At 41.0% G+C, this 27860-nt stretch overlaps 2 protein-coding genes across 2 annotated transcripts; both read left to right on the plus strand.

Annotated features, from left to right (window-relative positions):
* The first annotated feature begins 4645 nt into the window (after positions 1 to 4645).
* LOC118096238 (lysosomal acid lipase/cholesteryl ester hydrolase-like) lies at positions 4646 to 15452 on the plus strand. The gene is made up of 10 exons (XM_035137783.2): positions 4646 to 4749; positions 6352 to 6460; positions 6819 to 6936; positions 7541 to 7739; positions 8585 to 8694; positions 10079 to 10215; positions 10593 to 10739; positions 12055 to 12126; positions 13092 to 13157; positions 14843 to 15452. Exons 1-10 carry the CDS (start codon positions 4655 to 4657, stop codon positions 15074 to 15076), a joined length of 1287 nt encoding a protein of 428 aa, XP_034993674.2. The 5' UTR covers positions 4646 to 4654; the 3' UTR covers positions 15077 to 15452.
* Positions 15453 to 18348: 2896 nt separating this feature from the next.
* On the plus strand, positions 18349 to 27658 carry LOC118096414 (lipase member M-like). Its single transcript, XM_035138226.2, has 10 exons — positions 18349 to 18470; positions 20671 to 20779; positions 21167 to 21284; positions 22475 to 22673; positions 23301 to 23410; positions 23884 to 24020; positions 24443 to 24589; positions 25871 to 25942; positions 27066 to 27131; positions 27425 to 27658. The coding sequence occupies exons 1-10, from the start codon at positions 18379 to 18381 to the stop codon at positions 27656 to 27658; spliced, it is 1284 nt and encodes a 427-aa protein (XP_034994117.2). The 5' UTR covers positions 18349 to 18378.
* Positions 27659 to 27860: the final 202 nt, after the last annotated feature.

Here is a 27860-nt window from a genome sequence, read left to right on the forward strand (position 1 = left end):
AAACCCAACAGATCCAGCAGGAACCCAGTTTATTAAAGCTATTGCAATAGGACACCTTTGCTAGCCCTGTTCATTTCCATGGGTTTAGTTTGTGTACAACTTGCATGGATACAAAATGATGATGATGATGATGATGATGCACACAGGACCAAAAAATAAAAATAAAATGTAGATATACAATTTATAGACCAGGTGGATTTAAATCTCCAGGTAGATTACATTAAAAAAAATAATGCAAGGAAGTGTAATCTACATTTAAATGTTTTTTTACAGACTTGCCTTGCCACTAGGCATATGATGGGTATGTGATGGTCCTTTTGTCATAACCATTTTGTTTGCTCTGCATCTGTTCCATAATTAACAATGCATCCAGAAAGACACGTGTCGGATACTCATATAGAAGCCGATGAAAGTGATCTAATTCTCCGCAGTTTATTCCAACCTAGGCCTTCTTCAGTGTGTATTGGAGATGTGGTTGCTATTGATGAACAGGAACCGGTAAGCAAAAATCTTTTCTTCCCCATATATTTTTCATTTATTTTCTGGTGACATACCTTGGTCTTATATTTTATTAGCTTGCATTTAACAATATTAGACATTACTATCATAAAGTACAACCCAGTAGAAATTAAGGCTACTTGCACAAAGTCTGCTGACACAGAACTGATGCAGCCGTGGGGGGAATCACAAACTGCATAAATGCGTACAGAATTATGTATACATTACTTTCTTCTTTGCATTTGTAGCCTGCCCTTTCTCCATAAGGAAAATACAATTTTAAAAAATGTTTAAAACATTTAAAACATCTAAAAAAATTAAGCTCATTTAAAAACAGGCATAACCAACAAAAATGTCTTATGCCTTGGAATACTAGCTTATTGTTTCTCACTAGAGGATTGGTTTCATTGTGGGGCAGCGGGTGTGGGAAGGAGCTTAGTGTTGACAGGTATGTGTATATGTTTCAATGTTGGACATTTTCCTCATGACAGGGGTTCTGAGTGAGCTCAGGTTTGTGGGGGGTTCACTGTGCGGTGGGTTGCATGAGTGCTGTTCCTCGTATTCGTGAAGAAAGCTGGAAACAGTTGCAAATTCATAACAAATGTTTATTTTTGCCTTTAAAAACACCAACATGATCCAGCTACTACTGTTTCTCATTCTGCTCTGGCCACACCTTTTCAGTCCTTGTTCCTTCCAGCCCAGCTCTTAATAAAAACAAAACAAAACAATATGATAAATTATTATTATTATTATTTTAGAAGTTCATTCACAGAAATAATATTCTTGCAAATATTAAAATTTTACACAGGATTCTTTCAAATTTTGTTTACACTTCATGGAGTCTTTCTGGAAGTGTAGTTGTTCCTTCAGCCTCCATTAAGTTGGGCAACCTTGTTCAAGTAATCCTTGCACCAAACAAAAGCTCAGCAAGAGATTCTCCATGTTCAATGGGAGATGCCCTATAATTTACCACAGCCAGTACCTTTATTCTGCACTTTCTTTGTGCTCTATCTTCAATGAAGCCACTTGATTGAGGCAATTTGGGCCTTGAAGTGATGTGAAGAAACTCACATACTGTGGGAAAGTTCTTACTCATGAGGTGCAAATTATCTGTCCAAATCACCTCAAGAATGCCATGTCTAACAAAAATGGATATATTGTTTTCCCAGTGACCAGGAAGCTGCTTCCCTCAGAATCCAGCATGCTTACCCTTATTTCAGAAATAGCCATGACTTTTCCTCATGAGGCAGTTCTTTTTTCAGTGTTTCCCCACAAACCATCCATCTCAGTGACTAATATTTTCAGAAGAGAGATACTTTATTTCTTCCCTGCACACCACCACTGGAACTGTAATCGTGCTCCCTGCCCTCAGCACGTCTAGAACCATTTTAAAAAGGACTTCCTATCTTTGCTAAGCAGTTTGAAACAACAGATATTGTTTAATTTCTAAGCAAAGGGTCTGCTGGTTACTCTTTAAGGTTTCCAGACTCAAAAGAGAGCAGGGCAATTAAAGGCACAGAAGTCCCGTCCTCTATTGAGTCTGGCAACCCTATTATTACCAGGTAAATGTGTGTAGGATTACACCCACAATTAATCACTTACAAAATCCACATAGGCCTCATAGATCAGGTGCGTAACCAACATATTTCAGAGGTTGAATGTGTAATGGTGTCAAGGTTACAGGTACTGCACATCACCATAATTATTCACAAAACATATGGAGCTAAATTCCCTTCAACACTTCTGCAGCGTCCAGTTGAAATTGAGACTGTTGGCGAGGAGCAGGAACAACCATCAGTCTGCTTTTGATGGTGTATTTTTTCCCCTGTTGCAGCAACTTTTTAAAATATATATATATATCTTTATTGTTTAAAATTATAGAACAAACATAATAACACGCAAAATACATATTAAACAAATTTTCACACAAACTAGCAAAGAATATACAATATACAATACAAAAATAATAATAACACCCACTAATGGTAATTTTTCAAGACGTATAATCAAAGGAATATTAAAAATATTAAAAATGACTTCCAATTAATCTCACTATTTTTTTGTCTCTTGATTAAACCTGTATTTAAGCATAGCTTGTATTTTGAGCAGAGCTCTCTATTAATGCACCATACAAGTGAATAATAGTTATACTTGCACTATTCCCTAAATTGAACAATAAGAATATGAGATCAAGTTTATATCCTTCTAACCGCTCCTTTCTTCAGCAAGCCAAATTTATTGCAATTCCTCTAAAATCAGCATACAATCCATTTAAATCATCAAGCTCCTTTCGGCATGATTGTAATCCACAAGAGAAATTGGGGGTAGAGATCGTCGTATCAAATGTTCTTAGAGAAAATCTTCCTGCGTCATTCACCACGCCCTTTCACCAAGGCTATATGTTACTTTACAAAGTTATTTAGACCCCGTACGCAGATTTGTATTGCTGCTTGCTGTTCGCTAATTTAAATGGGTAGAAGAGGAAAGACAGCCACTCCACAAGCAACCTAACACAGCTACTCCTGAGGAATCAGCAATGGAGTCCCTGCACAGCCCCTTCTACCTGTCTCGGATGGTGCCCTGCAGTACTCCTTGTGATGGGCAGAGGCTCTTTTTGTGCACTCTAGGCACCCTGGTAACTTCCAGAACAAGGACACGGTGCCGTCAATGCCCCTTTAAAATTCCTCATGAAGTTACCCCTTCATCTGGAGAGATGAGGAGTCAGCTTGCTCACCAGGTGTCTGCCCCAGAAGTCCCCCACTATAAACCTTTCATGGGCTTTGCCAGATTTGGGCACTTTAAATCAGTCCTGAAACTGGATTAGGATATAATCAGAAAGATGCTTTGGAAAGCATGTTGGCTGAGCTGCCCTTCAGCAGTCAGACTTGGGGAGATTAGGCTGATAAAAATGGTTAATAATAATTTTATTGTTTATATGCTGCCTTAGGGTGATGGCTTTTTCATTGTTTCCGTCAAAAATTATTTCCTGTAGCACAAATGGATGAACGTTTGCCTATTAATGACTAAAATGAGGTATATTCCAGTGAAATATTTAAAAAGGTTACGCACAAACCGTTTTTAATTTTTTTGTATGCCGTTTTACCATTTCATAAAATTGTATTAACAATTCTTTATATATTTCGTATCAAATTTGGACACAACACCACATTCCACAATGGGGAGTGTTCTTAGCAACATAGGGTATACAAATGTCACACCTGCGCAAGGTAAAAGCCCCTTTTTGGGACCTCAAAACTCAGCCAGCAGACCCTGCCGGACATGCTGGGAAAAGAACCTACAGGAGAGGTAGCAAAACATTGTCCTCTAGCGGCATCTATACTGTTACTGCAGCTAAAAAAAAAGCTTCCTTGTGTGTTTGATGGCCCTATATAATGTTGTATACATGTGACTCTAAAGCTTGGGTTCAGTTTTATATCTGCTTATAGTGGCTTCAAAAATGGTCAAAAAACTGATAAATAAATTTTTTAAATCATTTTGTGCGTGAGGTTTTTTTTTATCAAATCTCTTTGAAAGTAAGATTTTATCTAATCTTTAATGAAAGCTCATCAAATTATGATACAGGGAAATGAGGTTATAAAAAAGTCATCACCCTAATGCTGCCTATATAATTGGGTTGCCCCACACACTCTGGGTGGCTCCCAACAAAAGAATAAAAACACAATAAAATGTTTCTGCCCCCACAGGCTAAACTACTCAGAATATGCCATACAAAATTAAGACCTAGCTCTGTGTATTGGTTTTCATTCCGTCCCCCCTCCCCCACTCTGTTTCCTAAAGTGGAGGTCATTCGGAAAAAATGAAACTTGAAGTGTCTAGGTTTAATCTAGATGGAGCCCAGGAAGGAAATTGCAAAGAAGCAATGGTGGTATTAATAAATAAATAGCTATTTGTTTACATAAATTTAATCACTAAAAACCACATTCTCAGTTAAAACCACATTTAAAAACTGTATATATACAATATAAAATCTAAAAATAAATATCTAAGTGGGTTACATTTTTTTTAATAAAACAAGGAATTGCAATATGCATTTCAGTGCTTTGTACAGACCTGCCTTATCACTAGGCACATGCTCAGTGTGTGATGATATTTTTTTGAAACCTTTTTTATTGCTCTGCATCTGCTCCAACAGTGTATGATGAAACAGATACTGTTCTCTGTAGCTGATTACAACCTAGGTCTTCTGCAGTGTCTATTTGAGATCAGGTCGCTACTGATGAACAGGAACAGGTAAGAAAAAAAATACTTTATCCCATGTATCTTTTCAATTTATATTTTGCTGACATAACTTTTGTCTTGCATTTTATTGGCTTGCATTCTTAAGTTGTACATTTAACAGAGTTCTGCATTCCTGTATTGAAGTTGTTGTTGTTGTTTAGTCGTTTAGTCGTGTCCGACTCTTCGTGACCCCATTTTATTGAAGTAAAATCAAGGAAAAAATTAACAGACTTGCATCCCATTGTATATAATAGTAGGATTTACACACTACCAATGCAAGTTTAAAGTGTGTTGTACCATTTTAAAATAAATTGCAAACATGTTAGCCAGGCCCACACAGTTTAATTGATTGAGTCATGGAGTGTTGCAGACCCCATTTCCCAGTATCCCAGCCAGCAGCAGACTCTTCTGTTCCAGTGGTCCTGGGAACAGGAATTCCCAGCATCTTCAGACTCCAATGAGAACTCTATTTCCCAGCATGCTATTTGGTGTTATTAATTCCTCATCTGATTTGTTGTCTGCCCCCATGCCTGCTTATTCAAAGAAAGTCCCAACAAGTTCTGTGGGGCATATTTCCAACAAATCCCCTATTATCTTTGGTTCAGGTGTCCAGCTGATACCACACAGCCCAAATTTTCATTATCTTCATAGCCATCTCATTTTCTACCTGAGCTGGTGTGCTGTGACATTGCTTCATTTGCACAATTGGTGCTCTCCTTCAGTTTGGGACTCAACCTTTCGGGTGAGGGGCTAGCCATTTCACTTTAATGGGTTTAAGTTCTGTGAGCCTTTGCCATAGTGCTTCCTCCCCCCCCCCCAAAAAAAATGTCAAACTCACCATGAAGTGCTACTGAAGGAATTTTTTATTTTGCTTCGACTCTCACCATGAAGTTGTGACAGTAAGTTCTTACCTGAGAGGTGCTAGAACCACATTCCAGTGTGTTCCGACTAGAAAAAAGCACTGGCCATAGTAAGCATTTTGTTTGCATTTCATGGAGGTTTTCTGGAAGTGTAGTTCAGACTGTGTTGCTCCTTCAGCCTCCAGTAAGTTGGGCAATGTAGTTCAACAAACAAACGCTCAATAAACAAACAAAAGCTCAGCAAGAGATTATCCATGTTCAATGGGAGATGCCCTATAATTTACAGCCATGTATGAGCCAGTCCCTTAATCATGCACCAAGGCAATTTGGGGCTTGAAGTGATATGAGGAAACTCACATACTATGGGAAAGTTCTTACTCATGTGGTGCAAACTGGGGCCATTACCTGTCCGAACGACATCAAGAATGCCATGTCCAGCAAAAATGGTTATTATTTTCCCAGTGACGAGGAAGCTGCTTCCCTCAGAATCCCGCACACTTATCCTTATTTCAGAGATAACCATGACTTTTCCTCACGGGGCAGATCTTTTTTCAGTGTTTCACCACAAACCACCCATCTCAGTGACTAATATTTTCAGAAGAGAGATACATTATTTCTTCCCTGCACAGCACCACTGGAACTGTAATCGTGCTCCCTGCCCTCAACATGTCTAGAACCATTCTAAAAAAGGTAAGAACAGGTAAGCTCCCATCTTTGCTAAGGAGCTTGAAACAACAGATATTGTTTTACACAGGTCAGCGATGTGGCTGTTTTTGGCAGTGGTGTGCTTAATCCAACAGACAATCGAGTCAGAAGAATTCCTCAGGAAGCGGCACTTGAATCCCCAAGAATTCATGACTATTGTGAGTTGCTTGTTCAGATGCATTTGGAAACAATAGGCTATTGATAGGATAAAATAATTTGTACATATTTCTTTTAAGTGATATTCCCAAAGCATTTGCATTTCACGGGAGGATTTCCAGGCCGCCCTGAGTTACCCCAAAGAGGGCTTGATAGATTTAGCTGATCCCATGGCCAAATGACATGTTCTGTTTAATGCTTATTACATGGTGTGTAAATAGCTCCTCCTGTTTGCTTTTGTTACAGCCAGAAGAGGATCTAGGACTTTTTTTCTCCTCTCCTCAGCACCATTGTAACTAAAATCCCATGTAGCAACTCTAGATTTAGAATAAAGGTCTAAGCAATTCTTCGTTCTTGCAGAATGAAATAATCCAATATTGGGGATACCCCAGTGAAGAGCATGAAATCCTGACAGAGGATGGCTATTACTTACAAATAAACAGAATTCCTTATGGAATGCACAGTTCTGGGAAGACAGGTAATTTGGAATGTAACTGGGTTTTATAGTGGGTTTTTTTAAAGGGAAAGTATTTGCAGGAATCCACATAGTGCAGAGAAAACAAATGTGTGCTTATAAATGCTCAGAATTAATTAGTTCAGTAAAATGAAATTTGCTGAATCAGTTCAAAAAAAATTGAACTACACCTGACAGTAGTTTCCATAATTTCTGGGTGAACTAAATGTAAATTAACTTCATTTGGGGGTAAAATTTTGAATAATTTCTAATTCATATTCAAGTCCATTCTTTTGCTTTTGTTTTTTATGCTTTTGACGCTTTTGATTTTAAAGTTCGGAATGGTTGAAGACATTAAGTCACATCCTACTTTGTGTACTGTATTTTGATGTGATCTAGTCTCCTTACCTATATTTTTTATATCAGCACAGCAACTTGTAACCTTCTGAAAGCTAAGAAAAATTGTCAAGTATAATGTAATTTGAACTCTTAAGCAAACATGTACTGAACTAGTGTGTGTGCATACATTGTGATTTAATCGCACTATGTTGATGAAGTGAACAGAAATTATCTCAAAGGTTGGTTGACTACAAGCTTATCTAATGCCCCCACCTTTTTTGTTCCCCAGGTCCTAGGCCAGTTGTTTTACTGGTACATGGTCTTTTGAATGAAGGTAGGGCCTGGATTGTAAATCCTCCCAACAGTAGCCTGGGATTTGCTCTAGCAGATGCTGGCTATGATGTTTGGATAATAAATACTAGAGGGACCAGCTGGTCTAGAAGACACAAGACCCTGTCAATTGACCAAGAAGAATTTTGGAATTTCAGGTATAAAGGGACAACTTGTATCTTGGATAGTTGAGAGAATTGTAATGAACTGTCTCTGAAGCACAACTGCTACCAATATATCTTTTTTTTCCTTCCGTTGTGTCAGAAGTGCTTTACTCCTGGAAATACTTCCCAAAGATGGGAAATGGTGGATTGTGGTTCCTTTTATTGTTATTTTTGGAGCCAACATCAACATGACAAAATACATGACTTTCCTCTATATTCATGCAGACTGAATTTGTGGGGCTCTGAGATCATAACTAGGACTGTGCATTCGCTCTGGACATATCTTAGATCCTGAATTGAATCAAGCCAATCTGGAATTTGCTGGGAATGTGTAGATGAAGCCCTAGATTGCCTGGGGCTGGGCCCACCTGGAGCAGTACAAAGATGTCAAAGGGGTGCTAGGTGGGTGGACAACAATATGTTTAATTAAAACCAAGGAGGCACTGGTAGTTTCCTAAACTGCTCTTGATGGGGTTATACCCATTCTGAAGGAGTGGGTACGTAGCTTGGGGTACTTTTGAATCCTTGCTTAAGAGTCAGGTGGCTATGATGCTACAGAGTGCCTTTCACCAGGTGTCCCAGCTGTGTCCCCATCTGGACAGGCATAGCCTAGAGCTTTTTTTACAATTTACATATAATTTGATTACAATAATCACTAAGTGGTGGAGGTCGGGGATTCTGTTAACATGTTTTCAAAGTCAGAATCCCATTTAGGAATGGGAGATCACAGCTCAAATCACCCCAATTCACCTCATTATATAATAGTGTGATCTATTAATGCAACATGAGGGTAAGTGGAAAAAATATCACCTGCATTTTGTTCGTGTAATGTCTTACAGCTTCCATGAAATTGCGATATATGATATTCCAGCAACAATAACTTTTATCCTGCAGAAAACAAAGCAAGAAGGGTTGTATTTTATCGGTCAGTCTCAGGGTGGGACGCTTGGTAAGTAATGTGAAATGAATGGAATTTATTTACTGCCCATGTCCCTTTTTTAAAGCCTTCTTACAATCAAGAATTCAAAATACAGTGGTGCCTCACTTAACGAATGCCCTGCTTAATGAAAAATCCGCTTAGCAAAAGGTTTTTTCGCACGGAGGTTGCCTGTCTTAACGAAAGGTTTTTTCGTGGCCACGACTCGCTTAACGAATTTTGTCCCTTATTTTTCCCCAGCTGGTTCCCCTTTGTGTTCTGCTGGTCTCTGCCTGTTGCCCGAGCAGTGAGGGGCAACTGGCAGAGACCAGCGGAACACTAGTGCGGGAAGAATGCGGGGAGAAGAGCTTCTCCCCCTGCCGCCTCGCCTCGCACAGCCGGCATGGGGCGCAGCTTCGGAGGTCTCCGAGGCCGCGTCCCATGCCAAGGAAGCCGTCCTCCACCAAGGCAAGCGGGCAGGCGGCTGTCCGCTGGCTTGCCTTAGCCGAGGAAGCCGTCCGATCTGCGCTGTGTCGGGCAGGGTGAAGGGAAAGCGGAATCCGCTCCCCCCGACCAACACAGTGCACATCGGATGAGAAGCTTCGTCCGATCTGCACTGTGGCGGTCAGGGTGGGGTGGGGGAAGCGGACTCCGCTTTCCCCCCACACCGACCGACACAGCGTCCCCCGGAGCCAAAGTCCGACGCTGTGGGGGCTTTTCGCCGTTTGCCTTCCCCGAGCCAAGGGGGAGGCAGACGGCGAAAAGCCCCTGGCCGCAGCGCCGCACTTCGGCTCGGGCACTGGCTTGGGGGCGGTGGGGGAAAGGCGCAGGATCATTCCTTCGCCTTTCCCCCATCCCAACCGACAGAGCCGGATCCGACGAAGCTTCTGAAGATTCGTCCGATCCTGCTCTGTCGTTGGCAGCAGCAGCGCTTGCTTTCTTGGCTCAGGAAAGGCAGGCAGTGCCTTCCCCGAGCCAAGAGAGCAAGTGCCGCCACTGCCGCCAGTCCCCCGGAGCCCATAGGAACGCATTAATTGACTTTTAATGCATTCCTATGGGAAACGGTGCCTCGCTAGATGAAATTTTCGTTGGACGTATTGAGTCGTGGAACGAATTAGTTTCGTCTAGCGAGGCACCACTGTATAGGAATACAGAGATCTGTAGTACAAGTCAAACCATTGGTTCATGTAGTTCAGCATTGTCAACACTGACTGGCGGCAGCTTTCCTGAGTATCCTACAGTAGTCTTTCTCAGCCCTATCTTCAAACACCTGTACTGATGCCCTGATCATATGAATGTACTCTTTTACTATGGTAAGACAATTCCCCAGTATGAGAGACCCAAAGACTCAGTGTGCATATTGGCTGTGGTATATCTGGAATAGCTGCTGAATTCTGGAATTCTTTCTCTTTGGCAGGTTTAATTGCTTTTTCACTCAGACCACAGCTTGCTCAGAAAGTCAAGCTCTTCATGGCTTTGGCTCCTACCTACACATTTGTGGAGACCAGTGGACCTGCAGTGCTACTTTTCAATTTTCCTGATGGATTTATCAGAGTAGGTATTTCTCATTGGTTTTTAAAGTGTGTATAATCAGCTCAATGATATGGGCACTTCATTCCTCAAGCTTTGGGAGGGGGGCGTCATGCAAGATGTTATATATGTTCCTTGGTGTCTCCTGCTCTGAGCTTGAGTCCTCATCACCATGCATTTCATACTTTTGAGGTATGCATTGTCATTCGCTGCCTGGCACAAAGCAGCCAATCATGCACTGGGGTGGAGGGGCTTCCCTGTTTTCCCCAGTCTGTTGCTGAAGCCTTAATAAAACCTTTAAGTTGAATAACTGCTTTGGGTCTTGCTTGGATACCTGGTATTGCTTTAGGAAATTAATCCTAAAGAGACTCACCAAGAGCTCTCTGTGTTTTATTTTACAGCTGATATGGGGAAAGAAAGAATTTGTCATTCTTAATAACAAACAGAGAAGACTGAATGCCGAGCTGTGTAGTTATCCAGTAATTGATGAGATTTGTATCCAAATTGTTTTCCTGATCAGTGGGTGCAATCCAAATAATTTAAATGTGGTATGTTGAGCTTTATTTTGCTAAATATATTGATAAAACGCCATACTCCAGTCCCCCCAATAGCAATATATTTTATTCTAATAGATAAAGATAAATTAACAATGAAATCCTAAGCATGACAATTGAGTAACAAATATGATGTATTAATATGTGTATCTGAAGAAGTGTGCATGCACACGAAAGCTCATACCAAAATAAAAATAAAATAAAATACCAAAATAAAAACTTAGTTGGTCTTTAAGGTCCTACTTTTTAAAGTTGGTCTTCAAGGTCCTAATTTTTTAATATGATGTAGTTCAATAGTACACGCTTCACATTATGCATGTATAGGATTGGAGCCCTAAATGTGTAATTGAGTGACCAAGTCTGTACATGTTGCAGCTACAATTGATAGGAATTGAGAAGAATCTTTATGGAAGAGACCGTGGAACATTACAGAATGGATAAACTATATGGTTTTTGTTGTTTTCTTTGGTTTTTGTTGTTTTGAGAGCAATGATGATGGTATAAAATCAAGCCAAATTTTTATTGACAGCAGCAGACAGGGTTGGAATGGCCTTGGGTCCCAGTATCAGTTCATCATCCCACGAGCCCCATATTGATGGAATGGGTCTGCTGGGTTTGGACCACCCCAAACCTGTTCCATGTGTTTAACTTTGCTGGGGTGAAAGCCAAACAAACAAGGCCTCACTGGGCAACCGCGGTGCAGATTCCTACCAGGCTGATACCTAACACTGAGCTTGTAGGTGGTTGTGGTTAATTCTTCCCTCAGGCCACTTATGGGGCACTCCCTATACTATGTTGACCTCGCCCAATGCCACCTCTGCTCTCATACAACCATCTTTGCCTAACAAAGGAAGGCATACTTTCACTGCCAGAAAGGTCGAGATAACCTCAACGAAGTGCCAAGCAGGTTGAGAAAGAAAGAAAATCGAAAGGCATTGAATTTCGATGGGAATTTCTGCAAGGGATTTCATTCACATACAAAGGGAAAAAACAATGTTGCACTGAACTGATGAAGGCCAAATCCTTTATGAGGAAATATAAAAAAGACTTTGGGGAACCAGAAGAAGTAGAACAGAACAGTGGAGAGGAGAACAGAGGAAGAAGAAAAGGAAGAACAAACAAACAAAACATTTTACCAAAGATGGAGCTTCAAAGAATGTGAATGGGTTAAATCAGGGGTCGGCAAACTAATGTATGTGTGTTGTATTGCTCTGATGCTTGTGATGTTTTTGCTAGTGCAATTCACCCATTTCCTTCCTCAGAATAGTTTAAAAGATAGTTACATTCTTATTATTTCCCTCCAATCCAGAGCCGCGTTGATGTGTATACTGGAATTCTTCCTGATTTTGCTTCTGTAAAAAACATCATCCACTTGGCCCAGGTGGGGTTCAATGCATATTTTTCCTTATTTCAAAATTCAGAGCTCAGTTGATGTACAAATGAATGCTTAATGTGTGTGGATATTTAAGGGTTTTCTTCTTTTAATTTTCAGAAGGTGACAGGAAAGTTACAGTAAATGAAAAACAATACTGTATAGCAATAAATGGTATATGACAAACTGCCACGCACAGGAGCTTTGTTGCTCTGAATTATTACTGGTGTAGTTGCCCATTTAATTGTGATATATGATATATATACTTATTTATTTGCAAAGTATGCAAAATATTGGAAAAAACAGATTGTATTAAAAAACAGATAAATATGAAAAGGTTTCAAGATAAAATAATAATATATTCTTATGAAACCACACACAGATTTATGAAAACAGTCTAGTAATCCATCATAGACTGCCTTGATTGGTTGTGCTCTTTATGTGTACAAAGAAAATCACAACAAAATAGTTAACCTATATTTCAATTGCTTGAAATTTATAGCAAGATCTTTGTTGACTATATAATCATATTATACCATATTTGCCAGTGCAAGTAGATAAATAGGTACCTCTGAGGTGGGAAGGTAAACGGCGTTTCCATGCACTCTGGCACTCATCACGGTCCTCCGTGCACCAGTAGCGGTTTAGTCCTTCTGGCCACATGACCCGGAAAACTGTATGTGGACAAACTCCGTCTCCCGCGGCCTGGAAGTGAGATGAGCGCCGCAACCCCATAGTCACCTTTGACTGGACCTAACTGTCCAGGGGTCCTTTACACTTTTTTTTTACCTTTACCATACCATATTATACCACATTATTACTATTATTACTATCATTATCATTATCATCAATTGTGTAGGGATTGGGGACAGGGTTCTGACAATTCATATTACCAATTTTTAATCTATGTGTACTTTATAAATATGTCAGCATAAAACATTTGAAAATTCTGTACTTTCCCCTTTATTTTATAGGTTTTTAAATCAAGAGAACTGAAATATTTTGACTATGGCAGCAAGAACAAAGCTATATACAATACGGTAATTATAAGGGTTGTGGCGATTGAAATGTGTCATAGATTTCAATGTGTTAAAGCTGCATATTTATTTGGGATTAACTCTCATTGGACGAGTGGCATAGCAAGGGGGGGCGATGGGGGTGGGTCACCCCGGGTGCCACCCTGGAGGGGAGGTGACAGTCGGTGCCCCCCACTGGGGAACATTTTATTTATTTTCTGTTGCATGAGATTTTTTAACTGTTCTTATATGTTCTTTCAATGCTGATTTCATATCTGAAGTTGGTTTTGTTCTGTAAGCTCTAGTGGTGTTTTTTTTTTGCAATTCATGTTTTTCACTTTTCACCAGAGCCAGAGCCATGTGGGGGGGGGGTGACAAAAAAATTCTGCACTGGGTACCACCTGGGCTTGTTACGCCTCTGCATTGGACTTAGTGGGTCACCCCAAAAAGAAAAGAAAAGGCTAAGGAGTAAACTCTGCACAAATCCAGTTACGGTTGGGTGGGGCCTTGTATGCCTCCTTCCAACAACTTCTTCAGCCAAACTGGTGCCAAATGCATGGCTCTGCTTCCTTGGGACCACATCAGTGAGGACGAGAAAAATGTCTTGTTGTCTGGCCAGCCCAGGACCCCCATACCCACCACCCAAGCCTGTGCCCCAGGGAGGTCACTTTGGCACTGCTAATGCACTGGTTGGACTTCATCCCTGGAAATGCACTCCATTCTCTTCCAAGACAGATGGATACCAACATTGTAAACCTAGATCCCATCCCTCTCCTGGTAAACCCTTGATGCTTCCCACTATTCCTTGTGCAGCCATGCCTGGACCACATGGCTGAGGTCCTGGATTCCACAGCCCAAATGATCACCTAAAGAGCACCTGATATTGCAGGCAGTGGCAAACCAGCCTGACTCCAGTACCTCGGCCAGCATGGGAAGTAAATATTTTTAGCCCTAGAGCAGCAGAAGCAATTTCAGTTCTTTCTTTTAGTCTTGATGGTTCTATTTTTCAAGTGCTTTTTTAAATGTAAAGCTGCTCATGCTCAGAATATGTGTGTTTGTGTGTGTCCATATATGTGGAGGACGAGGGTGGCGCTGTGGTCTAAACCACTGAGCCTCTTGACCTTGCCGTTCAGAAGGTTGGCGGTTCGAATCTGTGCGATGGGCTGAGCTCCTGTTGCTCTGCCCCAGCCCCTGTCAATCTAACAGTTCGAAAGCACTCCAGTACAAGTAGATAAATAGGTACCACTGCGGCGGGAAGGTAAATGGGCGTTTCTGTGCACTCTGGTTCCTGTTGCGATGTTCCATTGCGCCAGAAGCAGTTTAGACATGCTGGCCACATGACCCAGAAAGCTGTCTGTGGCAAAGAAATATTCTGATAGCTTTTAAGCTGAAGTCATATGTGCAGCTTTCAAAACCCTGCTCCCCCCTTGCATGCAAGACAATCCAGGTACTAAGCTGAACCATTGCCCACTTTAGCAGACATGCACATTCATCCTGATGCAGATCCTCAATGTTACATTTCACAATGTTGGTATAGCCTATACTCTAGCCAGTCAACCTTCACACATAAGTCAAACTAATGCTCAAGGAACCATTTCCCCATAATTTTGATGCTACTGCATGTGAACCATCGGGAGGTCAAGAAAATGTAAAAATCTAAGATTGGTAGGTGGAATCCATTTTAATCATTCTGATATTTCCATCCACAGACCACTCCTCCATTCTATCAAATCGAAGACATGGTTGTGCCAACTGCTGTGTGGTATGCTGGACATGATATTATGTCAAACAGAAAGGACATTAAGCTTTTGCTTCCTCGAATCTCTAATTTGGTTTTCCATAAGTATATTCCTGAATGGCAGCATGCCGATTTTTTATGGGGTCTGGATGCTCCAAAGAAACTATACCCTGATATATTTCATCTGATGCTGAAGTACAAATAAAATGTTACAAAAGTCATATATACTGCATATATTCCATTAGGGTTGCCCTATGTCGGGAATTTGCTGGACGTATCCAGAACACTGCAATTGGAAGCAGTGTCCAAGCAGAAATTGCTAAAATGTCCAGGAAAATCCGGGTGTATGGCAACCCATGTCGGACTTGTGGTTTTGGGATATCTCCCTTAAAAAATCTTTGGTGAATTTGCAAAAAAACACACAAAAAAACTCAACAACCTTTCTGTCTGGATTTTCACTGTTGGGAATATGCCAACCTTAATTCCATGTGACTGTAGATACTGCAATAGGTCTGTATAATGTGTATATGTGATCAATTTGTTAACTACGTATTGCTCACCATAAAATTAAATCTACCTGTTTGCACTGATACAATTGATGGTAGAATTCATTGATCATGCATTACAAAAGCATAATTCTTTCTGCAACCACATTATCTTTTAGGCACAACTTAGATATTACCTGTTGTTCTCATTTGGCAGAGATCTTTGTAGATTAGAGGTTCTTAACCTCAGAGCGAAGGGGGTCAATAGCCCCTTTTGAAACCTGATGGAAGAATGAATCCCCCTTGCAGGAGTATGGAAAGGAGTATGGAACCAAGACTATGGTGATCTGAAACTGAACACACCCCAGAAGAAGAAAGGAGCTGGGAAATAATGGGTGATGAAGAACAGGCATGAGATAGCAGGTTCTCCAGCCCTGAACAGGGACAGGGGTCAGATGTATTAGAAACCGTACAGCAGCCAAGTGGCATACTTTGGAGAGTATGCTAGAGCCCCCTCCTTTCCCCAGGCTTGCCCTTCAGGTCTCAGAGCAGAAAACTAAACAGGCACAAGGTGATTTCCTTAGAAGCCACCGTAGACGGCAGGAGGGGTCTGAGGACTAGGAGGTAACAGGCAGGGAGGAGACAGGAGCATCATTCTGAGCAACGTTGGTTTCATTGATTGAAGTAAAGCACTGAAAGAAGCTCTCCGGGACTCTGATTTCGCAAGGCAGCTAGCAAGTGAGCTGTTGAAGGTAAGCTCCTGTCAGCCACTGACCTAATCTAGCAGGCTTTTATTATGTTCTTATTAAATACAGGCATCTCTGTCCCATTTAGAGGTTACACTAGGAGGCAGGATTTTGGCTATGTGCCATTGCTCAATGGGGAATTGTGAGCATAAACAAGTTCTGTGGGTTCCCTCCTCAAAACTGGAGTGAGTGCAGCTGACTCTTGGATTTCTACTAAGGCTTTCAACATGGCCATAGTCCTTTTCAATCAGGGTTTAGGACCGGTTTTGGCATAGAAACTCCTTTGGTCACCCCGTATGATGACCTCTGTCAAGAAAGAGACAATGCAAACATGTCCCTGTTAATTCTTTTCGCCCTCTCAGCAGCTTTTGATACCATTGACTATTATATCCTTCTGGAGCGACTCTCCGAACTAGGGGTGGGTGGCACTGCTTTGTGGTGGTTCCAGTCCTACTTGGATAGTCGTTCCCAGAGGGTGTTGCTTGGGGAATGCTTTTCAGCCCCGTGGAACCTTCAACGTGGGGTCCCTCGGGGCTCAATCCTATCCCCCACATTGTGTAACATCTACTGTACATGAAACTGCTGGATGGGGTTATCTGGAGGTCTGAAGTATGTTCTCAGCAGAATGCTGATGACACTCAGCTCTATTTCCCCTTTACATCTGCAGGTGAGGGAGTGGAAGTGCTGGACCAGTGTCCTGCTTTGGTAATGGACTGAATGAGAGCCAACAAACTGAAACTCAATCCAGATAAGACAGAGACACTCTTAGTGGGTGGTTCCCTAGGCAAGATGGGTGGGAGATGGGCTGCCTCTGTAGATGGTTTGCAAACTTCACCTAGTGCAAATAGTGCCTTGTTGCTCACCAGAGCAAGACGGTTTGAGCATATTACACCGATCCTGGTGTAACTGTACCGGCTACCAATTAGTTTCTGGGCCCAATTCTAAGTACTGGTTTTGACCTATAAAACCCTAAACAGTTCAGGACCGCAATACCTCAAGGATCACCTCTTTCCATATGAACCTACCAGGACCCTGACGTCATCTTCTGAGGCCCTTCTTCATGTGCCTCCTCCTCGAGAGGTCAGGAGGGTGGCAACACAGGAAGTGGAATGCTCTCCCCAGGGAAGTTCACCTGGCACCTTCATTATATACCTTTAGGCGCCAGACAAAAAAGTTCCTTTTTAACCTATGCCCTTTTAAAACGTGGGGTTGTTTTTTTGGGGGGTGGGGGTTATTGGCTTGTTTTTATTTTGATTATATATGTTGTGGTTTTATATTTTGATTTTGTTCTGTGAACTACCCTGAGATCTCCAGGTATAGGGCAATATATAAATTCTAACAACAACAACAACAACAACAACAACAACAACAACAACAACTGTATTGCCTTCAACTCTTCCCTGTAAATCAGTCTATTTTGGACCCAGATAGTGGCATAGCTAGGGCTTTTGCTGCCCAGGGGCAGTCACCGAGTTTGCCGCTCCTCTCACTGTTCCTCATCTGGGAGCCCTGACGGCTTGCCACTGTCCTCCTCTCTGCTCCAACCATCCTCCTTCCCCACCACCCCGTGCTTCCCAAGGGGCAGGAAATAAGGTTCAAATTTCCACTGGGCCATGATGCTCACTGGGTGACCATGACGACGTCCTCTCTCAGCCTAACCTTCCTCACAGGGTTGTTGTGGGGATTAAATGGGGAAAGGGAGAACCATGTATGCCATCTGGAGTTCCCTGGAAGAAAGCATGGAAAAATAAATGCAGTAAATAAAATAATAATTAACTGCAACTGCACACACACACACACACAGTGTAGGTGCGAGCTGGAATGAAATGTAATTCATTTGGCTCTGGCATGTCACTCAATTGCTCTTGGAGCACAAAAATTAGCAACAACAACAACAAGCTATTATTTATAGATTGAATCAATGTTAGTTCTACTCAGAGTAGGCCGACTAAGGGGTATGAATAACTTAACCCTGTTCATTTCAATGGGTTTAGTTTGAATACATCTTGCGGGTGTACATGGAATACAAAATAATGATGACAACGCACACATGACAAAAATAAATAAATGTAGATATACAAATTATATGTCACTAATTTAAAAATAAATCTTCAGGTGGGTTACATTTTTAAAAAGAATCAAGGAAGTGCAATGTACATTTTAATGCTTTGTGCAGACTTGCCATGATGGGTGTGTGATAATCCTTTTGTCTTAACAATTTTGCTTGTTTTGCATCTGTTACCAGAAAGACGTGTTGCATAATTATATAGTAGCTGATGAAAGTGAACATATTATTTGCAGTTTATTACAACCTAGGTCTTCTTCAGTGTGTATTGGAGATGTGGTTGCTATTGATGAACAGGAGCAGGTAAGCAAAAAATCTTTTCTTCCATTTATCTTTTTCATTTCTTTTCTGGTGACATACCTTGGTCTTACATTTTAATAGCTTGCATTTAACAGAGTTAGACATCCAGTAGAAATTAAGGCTACTTGCACAAAGTCTGCTGGCAGGGAACTGATGCAGCCATGGGGGAACCACAAACTGAATAAATGTGTACAGAATTATTTATATATTATTTTCTTCATTGCATTTGTAGCCTGCCCTTCCTCCATAAGGAGAATATGGTTTCATTATGGGGCAGCGGGTGTGGGAAAGGAGCTCAGGGTTGACAGTTATGTGTGTATGTTTCAATGTTGGAAAGTTTCCTCATGACGGGGGCTCTGAGTGAGCTCAGGTTTGTTCGCTGTGTGGTGGGTTGCATATGTGCTGTTCCTCGTATTCGTGAAGAAAGCTTGAAACAGTTGCAAACTTATAACAAATGTTTAATTTTGTTTTCAAAAATACCTTCAACATGATCAACCTCCCAGCTTCTGTGGTTTCTAACTCTGCTCTGGCCACACCTTTTCAGTCCTTGTTCCTTCCAGCCCAGCTCTTAATAAAAATAAAATAAAATAGCAATGAATTTATTAATTAATTGCCACCCATATAATTGGGTTACCCAAGCACTATGGGCACCTCCCAAGAAAATATTAAAAACACATCACAACATCAACCATTAAAAACTTCCCTAAACAGCAAAGCCTTCCGATGTCATCTAAATGTCAAATAGTTGTTTATCTGTTTTTCATATGATAAACAGGGTGGGCGCCATTACCAAGAAAGCCCTATACCTGGTTCCTTGTAACTACACTTCTCCCAGTAATGGCCGAATCTGTTTAGGGCTTTAAAGATCAGCACCAACACTTTGAATTGTGCTCAGAAATGTACTGGGAGTCAGGGTAGCTTATGTAGGACTGGTTTTATATGGCCGCAGTGGCTTTTCTTAGTTACCAGTCTGGCTGCTGGATTCTGGATTAGTTATCGTTTCTGAGTCATCTTCAAAGGTATCCCCACGTAGAGCCATAGCAGTAGTCCAAGTGGGAGATAAGCAGAGCATTTACCACTCTGGAGAGACAGTGCGCAGCGAGGTTGTGTTGCAGCTGGCGTAGCAAACGGAGCTGGTAGACAGCAGCCCTGGATGCAGAATTAACGTGCACTTCCATGTACAGCTGTGAGTTTAAGTTCTGTGTGCCTTTGCCATAGTGCTTTTTTCGCGAAGAAAATAGGGGCCAGAACTCCCCACTGAACTGTGACAGTAAGTTTTTACTGTTATCTGAGAGGTGCCAAAACCACACTCCAGTGTGTTCCGACTGGAAGAGCATCACTGATTTTTTAAAGGACCATTTTAAGAAGTTGGATCCTCCTAACAGAGGGTCCATGTTGTGCACGGCCCTGGAACTCTTCCCCAACCGTCTTGTGGGTGGGGCTTTGCCCTGTTCCAGCCGGTGGTGCCACAATTATGCTGCTGGCCTTTAGCCAATTGACAACGTGGCAAGGTTGAGGGTTGGGGGTATTTATTTGGTGGCGCGACATGGGGACCCTCTCTTGCTTCGTGCTGGTGAACACCCGCCCATCCACCCATTAGTTAGGTCATGTCTGGCCTTGCTTTGGACTTCAGTTGGTCACCTGTTTTAGAACGGGGGCCGGGTAGGAATTTTTCCAATGTGGCAGATTGGCTGTGGCCACTTGATTTTTGCTTACCTCTTAGCAATCGTCACAACTTTGTAAGGTTTTGCGGTTAGGCATTGGTTTAGGGGAATGTGGGGAGTGGAGGTGTGGCCATCACCTGCCCCCTCCAATTAATAGGGTATCCGTTAAAGAAATCCGGGGTTATGGATCTCGTCTGAAGCCCGGGGAGGGGCTAGGGACATGCCAGGACACCTGGGAATCCCAGGGGTGAGCACCAGTCAATATACATTGATGGAGCTCCACCTGCTGGTTGTTTACCCTTCCAGGTTCCTGCAGGGTGGGCAGGAGCCAGTTATAGTTTGATACCAATGCCTAAGCCAATACCAGTCACACTTGTGTATTCAATAAAGTTGTGGCCAAAATTTGCACATTAACCTTTAAACTGAATTCTGTCTCCACTGTGCTTTTATTTCCATGGGGGTTGGGTTTTTGGGCTTGGTGCACAAAGACTTCCCATTTTTGCTAAGGAGTTTGAAGCAACAGATATTGTTTTACACAGGTCAGCAATGTGGCTGTTTTTGGCAGTGGTGTCCTTAAACCAACAGACAACCGAGTCAGAAGAATTCCTAAGGAAACAGCACTTGAATCCCCAAGAATTTATGACTCTTGTGAGTTGCTTGTTCAGATGCATTTGAAAACAACAGGCTATTGATAGGACAAAATAATTTGTACATAATTCTTTTAACTGATAGCATTTGCTTTTCACAGAAGGATTTCTAGGCCTGCCTATGTTACCCCAAAGAGGGCTTGATGGATTATAATGGATTAATTTAGCTGACCCCAAGGTTAAATGACATGTTCTGTTTAATGCTTAATACATGGTGTATGGGTATCTCCTCCTGGTTGCTTTTGTTCATTACACCCAACAGGGGAGGAAGGCAGGATCCAGAATTTTTTTCTCTTTCCCTCAGCACCATTGTAACTAGAATCCCCTGTAGCACATCTAGATTTAGAATAAATGTCTCAATTTGATGAGAATTTCTTTGTTCTTGCAGAATGAAATAATCCAATATTGGGGATACCCCAGTGAAGAGCATGAAATCCTGACAGAGGATGGCTACTACTTGCAAGCAAACAGAATTCCTTATGGAATGCACAGTTCTATGAAGACAAGTAATTTTTATAGGATTCCACATAGCCCAGAGAAAACAAATGTGTGCTTTTAAATGCTTAGAATTAACTACTGTAGCTTAGTTAAGTAAAGTTCACTGAATTAGTTCAAAAATCTTTTAACTACACCTGACAGTAGTTGCCATAATTAACTTCATAAGTGAATTAACTTCATTTGGGGGTACAATTTTTCAAAAAATTCTAATTCATATTCAAGTCCTTTCTTTTCTTTCTTGTCTTTTAATGCTTTAGACTCTTTGGACTTTAAGATTCGGAATGAATGAAGACAATAAGTCACATTCCACTGTGTGTGTTTTGATGTGATCTTAGTCTTCTTACATATATTTTATATGGCAGCACAGCAGCTTAAAGCATTGAAACTGAGGAAAAAATGCCAAGGATAATTTGAATTGAACTCTGAACCAAACATGAACTGAACTAGTTCATTTTGCAATTTGACAAATGTGAGGTGGAACAAGTTTCTTTCTGGTCATGTTGTACTTGAACTAGGATCAGTTTATTTTCTAGAAAGACTTTCCAAGCTCTGGTGTCTATGTCTCTGTGTGACATTGAGTAAGAATGAAGTGCTTGCGTTAAGCTTTTGTGTGTGTGCATAAATGGTGATTTAATTGCAGGAAAGGGGTACCATCTTCTGCCCAGTTTCTCCTATCTGAGCTCAGCTAAACACCTTTTTGTCTTTCCCTACCTTATTTCTGAGCCAATCACTACGAGGTGGCATGAATAAATGGAGTCAGACCCTGCTCAAGACATTTTGCTGCTTGATGGGCCAACAGCCCTCTCCAATCCATTCCATGTACAGAAGCCATTAAGACAAGTCAAGGGACAGCATCTTAGGTTAACAGGGTTGGGAGCAGCAGGGCAAGTCACATGATAATTATGCTTCAGCTCTCTCTTCCAACTTCCAGCTCCAGATCCTCTGCTACCTGTAGAACTGCCTCACCCTGCATATCAGTAGGGCCAACCAAACTATTGTTAAATAGTGCCAAAAGGTGGGACAGCCATGGCACATCACCTAGTTAGAAGTAATTATCTCTGTCACATATATAATTGTATCTATTCTGGACTAGAAGAGATCATCACAACACACAATGTTGATGAAGTGAACAGAAACTATCTAAAATGTAGATTGTCTACAATATTATCTAATGCCCCTTTTATTGTTTCCCCCCCAGGTCCTAGGCCAGTTGTTTTACTGGTACATGGTGTTTTGGGTGAAGGTAGACTCTGGATTGCAAATATTGCCAACAATAGCCTGGGATTTGCTCTAGCAGATGCTGGCTATGATGTTTGGATAATAAATATTAGAGGGACCAGCTGGTCTAGAAGACACAAGACCCTGTCAATTGACCAGGAAGAATTTTGGAATTTCAGGTATAAAGGGACAACTTGGATAGTTGAGATAATTATAATGACTGCTGTCTCTGAAGTACAACTGATACCAATATATTTTTTTTCCTTCTGTTGTGTCAGAAGTGCTTCACTCCTGGAAAGACTTCCCAAAGACGGGAAATGGTGGACTGTGGTTCCTTTTCTTGTTATTTTTAGAGTGTATATTAACATGGCAAAATTCATGACTTTCTCTATATTCATGCAGGCTGAATTTGTGGAGCTCTGAGATGTAGATTAGAATCATAACTAGGACTGTGCATTTGCTGTGGATGAATCCTAGATCCTGAACTGAATCAGGCCAATCTGGGATTGCTGGGAATGTGTAGATGAAGCCCTAGATTGCCTGGGGCTGGGTCCACCTGGAGCAATGCAAAGATGTCAATGGGGCAGTGGTGGGTGGACAACCACACGTTTAACTCACTTAACATTCTTTTTAAAGGCACAATTGCATTTAGGAATGGGAGATCACAGCCCAAATCACCCCAATTCACCTCATTATTTGGGGCAGAGTCCATACATACCTCTAATAGTGTGCTCTACTAATGCAACATCACATGAAGGTAAGGGGAGAAAACCTCACTTGCATTTTGTTCGTGTAATGTCTTACAGCTTCCATGAAATTGCGATATATGATATTCCCGCAACAATAAATTTCATCCTGCAGAAAACTAAGCAAGAAGGATTGTATTATCTCAGTGTGTCTCAGGGTGGGACACTCGGTAAGTAATATGAAATGAATGGAATCTATTTACTCCTTGAGCCCTTAATTTTAAAACCTTCTTACAATCCAAATTTCGCATCACAGATATACTTCAAATCTAATAATTCAGATTGAAGCAACAACAAGCAGGAATTTAAGAGAGCTTTTTTGGTGTTGGTTTTGAGGCCTCTGGTTTTGAGGCCTCTCCAAACTGGTTGCAGACAAGTATATAGGAACATAGAGAGCTGCAGTACCAAGTCAGACGCTTGGTCACTCTAGCTCAGCATTGTCAACACTGACCGGCAGCAGCTTTCCTGGGTATCCGATGGGAGTCTTTCTCAGCCCTACCTTGAGACACCTGGATTGAGCACACATGAATGTGCTCTTCGCCTAGGATAAAACCATTCCCCAGTATAACAGACCCAAAGACTGAGTGTGCATATTGACTCTGGTTTATAGCTGCTGAATTCTGGAATTCTTTCTCTTTGGCAGGTTTAGTTGCCTTTTCACTCTTGCCACAGCTTGCTCAGAAAGTCAAGCTCTTCATGGCTTTGGCTCCTATCTATACTTTTGTGGACACCAGTGGACCTCTTGTGCTATTTTTCAATCTTCCTGATGGATTTATAAGAGTAGGTATTTCTCATAGGTTTTTAAAGTGTATATAGTCAGCTCAGTGATATGGGCATTTCATTACTCAAGCTTGGGGGGGGGGAGCGTAATGCAATATGCTATATATGTTCCTTGGTGTCTCCTGCTCTGAGCTTGAGTCCGCATCACCATGCATGCCAGACTTTTGAGGCCTGCATTGTCATTCACTGCCTGGCACAAAACAGCCGATCATGCACTAGGTGGCTATTGCCAGGGGGTGGGGGCAGTTGAAGTGTATATAAATCCGACCCATTTCCATGTTTTCCGGAGTCTGTTGCTGAAGCCTCAAAAAATCACTGCCTTGGGTCTTGCTTCAACTCCCATATACTTAACAATACCTGCTTTGCTTGGAAATTAATCCTAAAGAGACTCACCAAGATCTCTCTGTGTGTTTATTTTACAGCTGATATGGGGAAAGAAAGAATTTGTCGTTTTTAATAACAAACTGAAAAAACTGAATGCCAAGCTGTGCAGTTATCCCGTAATAGATCAATTTTGTATCCAAAGTGTTTTCCTGATCGCTGGATGCAATCAAAATAACTTAAACGTGGTATGTTGACTCTTTAAAGGTAAAGGGACCCCTGACCATTAGGTCCAGTCGTGACTGACTCTGGGGTTGCGCGCTCATCTCGCGTTATTGGCCGAGGGAGCCGGCATACAGCTTCCAGGTCATGTGGCCAGCATGACAAAGCCACTTCTGGAGAACCAGAGCAGCACATGGAAACGCAGTTTACCTTCCCGCCGGAGCGGTCCCTATTTATCTACTTGCACTTTGACGTGCTTTCAAACTGCTAGGTTGGCAGGAGCTGGGACCAAGCAACGGGAGCTCACCCCGTCGCAGGGATTCGAACCACCGACCTTCTGATCGGCAAGCCCTAGGCTCAGTGGTTTAACCCACAGTGCCACCCGCGTCCCTATGTTGACTCTTTATTTTGCTAAATATATTAAACACTATACTCCAGTCCCCCCAACAGCAATATATTTTATTCTAATACAGTATATAAGGATAAATTAACAATGAAATCCAAAGTATGACTATTGAGTAACTAATATGATGGAGTTCAATAGTACATGCTTCACATTATGCATGTATAGGATCGGAGTGTATTAATGTGTAATTGAGTGACCAAGTCTGTACATGTTGCAGCTACAATTGAGGGGAATTGAGAAGAATCTTTGTGGAAGAGACCCTGGAACATTACAGAATGGATAAACTATATGTCCCCCCCCTCTGATTTTTGTTGTTCTGAGTGCAATGATGATAGTATAAAATCAAGCCAAATTTTTATTGACAGCAGCAGACAGGGTACAGGTTGGAATGGCCTTAGGTCCCAGTATCAGTTGATCATTCCACGAGCCCCATATTGATGGAATGGGTCTGCTGGGTTTGGACCACCCCAAACCTGTTCCATTGAAGTCAGCCAGTGTTTAACTTTTCCTCACTGGGCAACCGCGGTGCAGATTCCTACCAGGCTGATACCTAACACTGAGCTTGCAGGTGGCTGTGGTTAATTCTTCCCTCATGCCACTTATGGGGCACTCCCTATATTGTGCTGACACTGCCAAATGCCAATTCTACCCTCATACAAACAGAAGTAGAACAGAACTGTGAAGAGTAGGAGGAAGAGGAGCAGGAAACTCACAACCACATCTTTCCTGAGATGGATGCTTTTCTATGTAATATCCCTTTCCCTTTCTCAAGGTATATGTATGTTCCATTGCTATGATGCTGGTGATGTTTTTATAGTGCAATTCATCTATCTCCTTCCTCAGTATAATCAGAGACGATTCCAAAAGATAGTTATATTCTTCTTATTTTTCCCCAATCCAGAGTCGAGCAGATGTGTATTTTGGAATTCTTCCCGATTTTGCTTCTGTAAAAAACATCATCCACTTGGCCCAGGTGGGATTTAATTTATATTTTCCCTTATTTCTAAATTCAGAGCTCATTTGATGTACAAATGAATGCTTAATGTGTGTGGATATTTAAGAGTTTTCTTTTTTTTGATTTTCAGAAGGTGACAGGAAAGTTACAGTAAATGAAAAACAATATAGCAATAAATGGTATATGACAAACTGCCATGCACAGGAGCTTTGTGGCTCTGAGTTATTGCTGGTGTAGTTGCCCGGTTACATGTGATATATGATATATATGTGCCTAAAGATTTAGAAATTGGCAATAATAACATGCAAATGAAAGCAAAAGTAAATATCCTTAAATTGGGTCATGAAAAAGAAGAAATAAAGAGAAACTTTTCATTGTCTAAAGAATATGTTCTTAAACTTCAAACCTAAAGTGATTTTTTATTTATTATATTTGAAGTGATCATGAAGTTTGAATTTGCACACTGCAATTTCTCATTACCTTACATAGTTTGGCTATTACTAGGATTGGGAACATTAAGGATTGATTTTTGAAATGATTTTATACAAGTTTCAGTATCATTTACTTATTCATTTCCAAAGTATGCAAAATATTGGTAAAAACAGATTGCATCAGATACCATACATATGAAAAGTTTTCAAGATAAAATAATAATATATTCTCATGAAACTGCACACAAAATTATGAAAACAGTCTAGCAATCCATCACAGACTGCACTCTTTAAGTGTACAAAGAAATTCAAGACAAAATAGTTTATTTAATTGTTCGAAAATTTAAAGCAAGATCTTTCTTGACTATATCTTCTTCTTCTTCTTCTTCTTCTTCTTCTTCTTCTTCTTCTCCTCCTCCTCCTCCTCCTCCTCCTCCTCCTCCTCCTCCTCCTCCTCCTCCTCCTCCTCCTCCTCCTCTTTCCTCCTGTAGCAGCGTAGGATGGCTACCTATAGCCATGAAATACTACCAATATAATCACAAGAATAAAGTTTCACATCTATCTATTTAAAGAAAAGTTTCCACAGATTTATAGGGATTGGGGACAGGGTTCTGGCTATTCATATTGACAATTTTTAAATCTATGTGTATGATAAAAATATGTCAGCATTAAAAATTTGAAAATTCAGTACTTTCCCCCTTCTTTTATAGGTTTTTAAATCAAAAGAACTGAAATATTTTGACTATGGCAGTAAGAACAAAGCTATATACAATACGGTAATCATAAGGGTTGTGGTGATGGGGATTTGTCATTGATTTCAATGTGTTAAAGCTGCATATTTATTTAGGATTAACTCTCATTGAACTTAGTGCATCACAAAAGAAGAAGAAGAAAAGGTTTAGGAATAAACCCTGCACAAATTTATGACAGATTCATTAATACATTGGGAAAGAAAAGTTGAAACTAATGCTCAAGGAACCATTTCCCCATAATTTTGATGACACTGCATACAAACCATCGGATTGGTTGATGAAACCCATTTTAATCATTCTGATATTTTCATCCACAGACCACTCCTCCATTCTATAAAATCGAAGACATGGTTGTGCCAACTGCTGTGTGGTATGCTGGACATGATATTATAGAAAACAGAAAGGACATTCAGTTGTTGCTTCCTCGAATCTCTAATTTGGTTTTCCATAAGTATATTCCTGAATGGCAGCATGCCGATTTTTTATGGGGTCTGGATGCTCCTAAGAAAATATACCCTGATATATTTCATCTGATGCTGAAGTACAAATAAAATGTTACAAAAGTCATATATACTGCATATATTCCATTAGGGTTACCATATATTTGGAATTTCCCTGGACAGGGTTTTGGCACAGAAACTGCTTTGGTCACCCTCTGTCGAGAGAGAGAGAGAAGGGAAACTTCTTCTTCTACTATTTCTTTGGCGATCATTCATAGTCTAGTGAGATCATCTTCCATAAACACAGTTTTAA

This window comes from Zootoca vivipara, chromosome 5 (genome assembly GCF_965207765.1).
Source record: "Zootoca vivipara chromosome 5, rZooViv2.hap1.1, whole genome shotgun sequence".
In the NCBI taxonomy this organism is placed as follows: domain Eukaryota; kingdom Metazoa; phylum Chordata; class Lepidosauria; order Squamata; family Lacertidae; genus Zootoca; species Zootoca vivipara.